Source organism: Camellia sinensis, chromosome 14, assembly GCF_055761805.1.
Source record: "Camellia sinensis isolate YWXY chromosome 14, ASM5576180v1, whole genome shotgun sequence".
NCBI classification, from domain to species: domain Eukaryota; kingdom Viridiplantae; phylum Streptophyta; class Magnoliopsida; order Ericales; family Theaceae; genus Camellia; species Camellia sinensis.
The window spans coordinates 113,077,636-113,085,512 of NC_138974.1; the positions used below are offsets into that span (position 1 = coordinate 113,077,636).

A 7,877-nucleotide genomic window follows, 5' to 3' on the forward strand; every position below is an offset into this window, starting at 1 on the left:
TTCTGGTAAGGTTACACATTCAAAAGTAAATAATAATACATCAGAATTAAACATATTACAAACAATATTACCCTAAATCTATAAATTACGAGTAAAGTCAACAAGAGATAGGAATTCCAACTTCAATCAACGTCTATCGTAGATTTCTAACATCTTCCACAAAATCTTTGTCGCCAATGAATTCTTCAAAAACTGGCATTGAATTTGTGTCAAAGGAGGTGGATGGAGTTTATGGAGGATTATGATTTTGAATTACATTACCAACCAGGAAAGGCCAACATAGTGGCCGATGCTTTAAATAGAAAGTCCATGAGTAGTGTAGTGAATATTGCTATTTGAGAATGGGAGATATTGGGGGATATTGGTGAGTTTGACTTGCATCTTGGCATGTTTAGTGAGGTTTCTACCTTTTTTAGCGTGATTGCACAACCTACCTTGATTAGCAAAGGCTTATAAGCACACCAATATAGCCGAGAAGTGGAGACTATCCAAGAGAGAATCTCCAATGGAAAAGAAGAAAAAGGTTTGAGCATCCATTCCAATTTAAGTGTGAGGAACATAGACCATTTGCTTGTACCAGAGTCTTGTAGAGAGGAGGTACATTGAGAGTTTCACCATTTATGCCTTGCAGTGCATCCGAGAGGCATGAAAATCTATGATGACCTTAGTTGTCAGTTTGATAGAGAGAGATAAAGAGAGATGTGGCATTATTTGTGTCGAAGTACCTGACTTGTCCACAAGTTAAGGTCCAACACCAAAAACCGACGGGTTTGTTGCAACCCTTGCCTATAACCGAGTAGAAGTGGGAACATGTCACTATGGATTTTTTTGTGGGACTTCCTAGAACTCAACGGGGGTAATGATATCGTTTGGGTAGTTGTTGACTTTCTAACCAAGTCTACACATTTCGTTCCTATGCGTACATTGGACATAGTTGATTATCTTGCCAAGCTATACATTAAAGACATAGTTCGACTTCATGGGGTTCTGGTGACTATAGTTTTGGATAGGGATACGTATTTTACGGCTCGATTATGGCTTAGCCTTTAGGATGCTTTGGGGAAGTTGAGTTTTAGCACACTGCCTACCACCCTTAGACCAATGGGCAGTCAGAGCACACTATTCAAATTTTAGAGGACATGTTTTGGACTTGTGTCCTTGATTTCAAGGGGTTATGGGAGATATATCTACCCTTAATCGAATTTGCCTACAATAATAGCTTTCAGGTGAGTATTGGAATGACACCTTTATTGAGAAGTGTTGAAAACTCTTTCCTAGTTCCACTTCGAAGCATGGAAAGGGATGTTTCATCCTTATTCCATGAGTAGGGAGATGAGTTGACAACTTTTTTTGAGTTATTATTTTTGTTCATTTTGGTTGCTCTATGATCATCATGTACTATCTTGTGACTTGATGATTTGTGAATGAAGCATGCCTACTTCTTCCTTGACAAATTTCATGCCAGGAAGGAGGTAAGGAGCATAGCAGTCTGTTTGTGTGTTTAGCCAAGTCTTTTCATTTCGCTTTCGAAGCTTATCATGCAATAAATTTGCAATGATTGATGATTTGGGCAGCAAACCTACTCTCTCATTGAGAATTCTTCATGACAGGAGAGAGTAGGAAGGACGAACATCCTTTGAAAACCTTATGTTTTGCTCTGTTTCAGTTCTGTCATAGCAGGTATTTCTCCAGAATTAGTGGTCGGCCAGCCAGTCTCTTCCACGGCCAAGCAGTTCAGTAGGCCGGCCGACCACAATCTTGTACGCAATGGTGGTTTTTTAGCAAGCCAAGCTAAGGCACGACCATTTTTAATTAGATCCGACCAGGCCTCATTTTGGGCCGACCTAGCTTCAGAGTGTGCAAATAGAAAATTGTTGATTTCAAGAAAAGAGAAGATTTTGAGGCCAAAACAGAATTATTTTCCCGTAACAAACATAGATGTTTCCGGAAGACGTTCTTGGATGTGCGCATGCCTTTTGTTTAATTCCTTTAGATTAGTATTTGTAATTAATTAGTTGCATTCATTCGGACTTGAAATAATTAGTTAATTCCTTTGGTGTTATAATAATTAGTTAATTAGGACATTCAAAACCTCTTGTGCGAGGGCAAACTTGTAATATTTGTCTATCTTCCAACCTTTATTTCTTTCTCCCTTTTATTTACATGCTTAACATGGTTGTATATAATATCATGTTTTCATTTCATATCATTATCATGCTTTGCATCTATTTTGGCACGCATTAAAACTCGGCTTATCATAAATAGTGTTTTACTACTTCCTAAATGATTATGTATGCTGCCTCATACTTTGAGTTGCTTTACATGTCATGTTAAGATCATGCATTTTTCTAACTATTTTCTTTTCTTTGACTTGCCTCGGCTAAGTTCTAAGTGAGCATTTTTGCTTTAGCATATCGCATGTATATGATTGTTGTCATGTCAAGCATACTACCATGAGGCTACTTGCTTAATTGAAATATCTCTATGAATGCCTGTGGATGAAGGCTATTTCACTTAAGTTGGAATGACTTTGACTATTGTACATATGAGCTCACTTTTCATTCAAGTAGCACATATTTAAAAACTATTTCAAAATCACAAGAAATTAAAGCATTCCAAAGTAAGTGACATGGTCAATACTTATTTGCTTCACATAGTAATGTTAGCATTATTAATAATCAGAACAAGTGCATATAATGTCTATAAAATTCACATCATGATTAGTAGAAGCCGATCTTTAATCGAGTGAGTGGGGTCCTCAATTCATGACCTTCTTCACTCAAACCTAAGTTCCCCAGTCGAGACACTTGGTTATGATGGACAAGTGGCCTTTTGCATGAGTCACAAGTTTCCTAACTTTCCTAAAAATATATGGGTAGCGACTCTGAAATCTGGCAATACAGTCCATTTTTGGGATCTCTAATCATTAATGGATTTTCTAAGATTTGCTGGATTTGGACTCTCGTTTGTTTTTTCTGTTTCACATTGCACTTGTGAAACCAAATTTAGAACCACGGGAGTCCAAACTGTAGGCTATCATACATGAGGAGACTAAACACCTTCGAGGAGCACGAAAAATCAGCTACAGTTTCTGGCGACTCTGCTAGGAATTTAGAGAACTTGACATGAACTTCGGTTTTTTTTTTTTTTGATCTGCAAAACAAAGAAACTTCATTGATGTAAAGCACATTACAAAGTACAAAACAAAATACCTTAATAAAGAAAGGCAAGTGCAAAAGCATCACAATGGGCTAAATCATCCTAACTATTTTGGCACCAAAAAGCCCATCCTATCATTTGAGCACCCCCAGAGTTGGTGAGCAACCAACCAAAGAAACAGAAAAATCAAAAACAACCACCAACTACCACCTACAGCCCACCAGCATGAGCAGCAGAGCATGAATGCAAAGCACCAAACCAGAGCACCAACAGAAAAAACAAAGCATCACATTAGTGCTGATTCATCCCCTAAACATTAGTGTAACAGTGCAGACTCATCACAGTGCATCAATGCAAAAACAAGACCATTCCACATTCATAATCAGAAAATCAACAAGGCCTCAGTCCAAATCATCAATGCACATCAGCCATCAATTCAATTCAGATACCAGAATCAGATTCATCCCCCAAACCAGATCTAACACCCATTGCATCAATTCAAATACTAGAATCAGATCAGCCATCAATTCATATATTCACTACAATAAGCTAGAACATCAATGCATCACAGTGCAGATTAGCAATACCAGACTCCAACAAAACAAGACCATTCCACATTCATAATTAGAAAATCAACAAGGCCTCAGTCCATTTGTAAACCAGAAAAGCACAGAACCATAACAGATAAAACAAACTAAAATTGTACATGTAAAGTCGACCAGATCATACCTCAGAAACCAGGCCTTACACAGGCCCAGACACCATCACTCCTGCATAACTAGACCTTACACACACGACCACTAGGCTTGATACCAGATCATTCACAAAAGCTGCATATTATAAACCAGATCTCATTTTCACAATGTCACATGGAGGTTCAAAGTCAGCACACCAGCACAAAACAGCACCAAACCAGTGAGCAACCAACAACACTAAACCAGCACCAAACTAGTGAGCAACACCAGCACTAATCCACACTAGCACATAAGCACCTCTCAGAAACTAGGCCTTACACAAGCTCAGGCACCATTTTTTCTACACAACAAATAAGTCCATCAACCAAGACACCTATCAGCACACCAGAATAAGACAGACCAACATATCAGATCACTCCTAGAGCCACAGCCTGAGCATAGTTGGGCAGCCAAGAATCAAACACCCAGTAGCAGCAAACACACCAACAGCAGCCATACTCTGTTCCACCCAAAGCCAATTATACAGACTAACAGATGGTTAGCTCAACTCTCATTCCTAATACAATATTGAACCTGAGGCAAATTGAAGACTACATCATTGATAGAGAACTCCATTTTAGCTGGGAAGGATTGGGCCCACAAAGAAATTCTTATTTTGACAACCTCACATAGTTCCTCAAAATTTGGCTGGGAACCATTAAAAACACAATCATTTCTATGCTTCCATGTGGACCACAAAACAGCCAAAGGCATAACCTTCCACAACAACTTCTCAGTCTTTTTGATTTTGCAAAACGACCACCATTGCAGCAGCCCTTCCACTGAGTTTGGCATAGCCCACTGAAAACCCCACCATTTCATAATATTAGACCACATTGGCCAAACAAATGGACAAAAGAGCAAGATATAATTGACAGATTCCACTTCATTTTGACAGAAGTCACAACCCACATTGGCAGATGCAACTAAGATCTCGATTTTATGTAAGAAGCTAGAGGTTTTAATTTTGCCTTGCTAAGCCAGCCACCCAAAAAAATTGACTTTAGGAGGGGCACAATTATTCCAAACTACCATTGCCATTTTCCTAACAGGACCCAAGCATCTTGTGTAGTGACCCTCATTGCTAGAGCATTCATAAGGAATGAATGAAGTCGACTAATCTCCCCCTCTTCATAGGCCAATAGAGCTCTCCTGAATTCTAGATTCCAAACCTAAGACCCCCCCACTCCTGATATAAAAATTAGACACTACTCCTATTTTATCAGTGGACAGAGAGAAAAGTCTGGGGAATTCCTCCTTAAGACTCAACTCCCCAGCCCATTTATCCAGCTAGAAATGAGCTCTCCTACTATTCCCCAACTCAATAATTGAGTTTGCTAGGTACGGATTGTGTAACATAGGAGTAGATACAATTGCACCAATGATATTAGACCAAAAATTTGAGTTTCTGCTGTTTCTTCTATACATGGCAGCCATCTTCCACCCCCCATATTATACTTAGAGCATAGAACATCCTTCCACAAAGTATGATGCTCTGCCCCAAACCTTCACCACCATTTTAGCAGTAAGCACTTATTCATAACTGTGATATTTCTGATCCCTAAGCCTCCCAAATATTTACTCTTGGTAACGGTATCCCATCTAACCATGTGAACTTTCCTTCTAAGGTCGGATCCCCCTCCCCCAAAGAAAGTTTGCTTGAATCTTTTCAATAGTTTTTTCCACCCCCACTGATATTTTGAACAATGACAAGTAATAGATAGACAAGTTACTCATAATGGACTGAATTAGTGTCAGCCTCCCAACAAATGAAAGCAATCTTGTCTTCCATGTAGATAACTTCTGTTTAAACTTGTCCAAGACTGGCTTCCAAGTGCTTGACCTACCAGGATTAGCTCCTAGAGGTAGACCTAGAGGTAGACCTAGGTACTTAAAAGGTAGCCTCTGATGGGCATAATTTAGTCTAGAGGTAAAACTCTACAGCAACACTTTATCCACACCAATACCAGCAATCACACTCTTATGGTAATTAATTTTTAGCCTCGATAAGATTTCAAAACATCTCAGAATGCGTTTGATGGTCACCACTTCCACCCACTTAGCTTCACAAAACAATATTGCATCATCTGCAAATTACAGATTTGTTATTGTGATTCCACTATTCCCGATGGCATCCCCTTTTATCAAACCCATTTCCTTGGTCCTAGCAAACACGATATTCAACCCCTCGGTCACAATATTGAAGAGGAAAGGGGACAATGGGTCACCTTGCCGAAGACCTCTTTGTGGGAAAAATTCCTCAGTAGGTGAACCATTTACTAAAACTGAAACTTTTGTGGAAGTTACACAACTTTTCATCCATCTCACCCATCTATCGCAAAAACCAAAATTAGATAACATACTAAATAAGGATTCCCAGTTGATTGAATCATATGCCTTCTCAAAATCTAATTTCAACACCAAACCTTTCTTGTTTGATTTTCTCCACCCGTCAACTATCTCATTAGTAATGAGAATCCCATCTAGGATATTCCTTTCCCCAAGAAATGTGGATTGATTCTCACTAATAATCCTTGGCATCACCTGTTTCATCCTATTAGCTAAGACTTTAGCCAAAATTTTGTACAAGGATCCAATGAGGCTTATTGGCCTATAATCCCTCAAGCTTGATGGGTTGTCTACTTTGGGATTAGAGCTATAAAAGTGCTATTTAAACCACTCACTAATGAGGCATTTTGATGAAACTCTCTTTAAAATTGCATTACCTCAGGTGTGACTACTCCCTAGCATTTCTTATAAAAGGCCAAATTAAATCCATCAGGCCCAGGTGCTTTATTACCATCACTGTTCTTGACAACATATCTGACTTCCTCCTTAGTAAAATTTGCTTCCAATAGATCCGCTACTTGACGACCTCCAATATTTTTGAACTAGCCAGACAGTGAGGGCCTAGCAGCCCAAGATTCGTAGAAAAGATTCATGAAATGAGACTTCACCACATGCCAAACCTCTATAGGTTCTTCCACCAAAGAGCCATTCATCATAACTGAACACAAAGAATTTCTGCTATTTCTATTAGAAGCCATAATGTGAAAATACCTTGTATTCCTATTTCCTTTTGATGCCCAATTGATTCTGGACTTTTGTAGCAAAGTCCATTCTAATATTTTGTTTAACCTCCAAATTTCACTAATTATTTCCTTCTGTCTAGCTTGTTCAGTCCCCAGAAATGTTCTTTCTTCGGCGATTAACTCTATGGCATGGACTTCCTCTTCTGCAACGTTAAGCTTGGATTCAAGCATTCCAAACTCTTCAATATTCCACACTTTTAATTTGTGTTTTAAGGCTTTCAATTTCATGAGACATCTATACCCGACCCAACCTTCAACCTAGAAATCTGACCAAAATTTGTCCACTAAACCTGCAAACTTAAGATGATGGTCCAAGCATTCAGAAACCTAAAAGGACGAGGACCCCAATCTCTTTCATCCTCCATCAAAAGGAAAGGGTAGTTGTCAAAAATCAATCTAGGAAGACCCCATAACTTGAAGTTGAAATTCTATACCTATTCATGATTAAGTAAAAATCTGTCTATTCTACTCCAATTCTCTCTTGTTTGTGAGTTACACCAGGTAAATTTCCTCCCAAGCATGGGCAAGTCAATCAGCTTGACTTGAATTTCATGATGTGACATTTTATCAACATATATATGTTCATTGCATTGCATTTGAATGGTGCTCTTAAGTCATTGTGTTTTCCATCTGCTATTCCTGGACGGCTTGCCTACAAAGCTTGCCAAAAGGCTGGCCGGTCATGGGCTCCACCATGTTGGAAACACAACCCTTGGATCTGGAGTATCACCGTACCATTTGATCCTCATTTGACTTCTCGGTGTTAGGTGTGAGAGGTATATTAGGTAATCTTATTGAGGTATCCTTTTGGACCAATTGGCCTAGTGCATGTAGTGAGGTCTAGTGACCTTCACACTAGGGTAGGATGCTCTCCCATTTTTCAGGTTGTTGT

The 7,877-nt window shown here is 39.0% G+C and overlaps 1 protein-coding gene across 1 annotated transcript; it reads right to left on the bottom strand.

Moving 5' to 3' along the window:
• Positions 1-5,987: 5,987 nt before the first annotated feature.
• Positions 5,988-6,446, bottom strand: LOC145807253 (secreted RxLR effector protein 78-like). The gene has a single exon (XM_082905208.1). The coding sequence runs from the start codon at positions 6,444-6,446 to the stop codon at positions 5,988-5,990; it is 459 nt and encodes a 152-aa protein (XP_082761334.1).
• Positions 6,447-7,877: the final 1,431 nt, after the last annotated feature.

Excerpts from the sequence above, each read along its gene's own strand:
- LOC145807253 (XM_082905208.1), bottom strand. The coding sequence starts at position 6,446 with ATGAAACAGGTGATGCCAAGGATTATTAGTGAGAATCAATCCACATTT.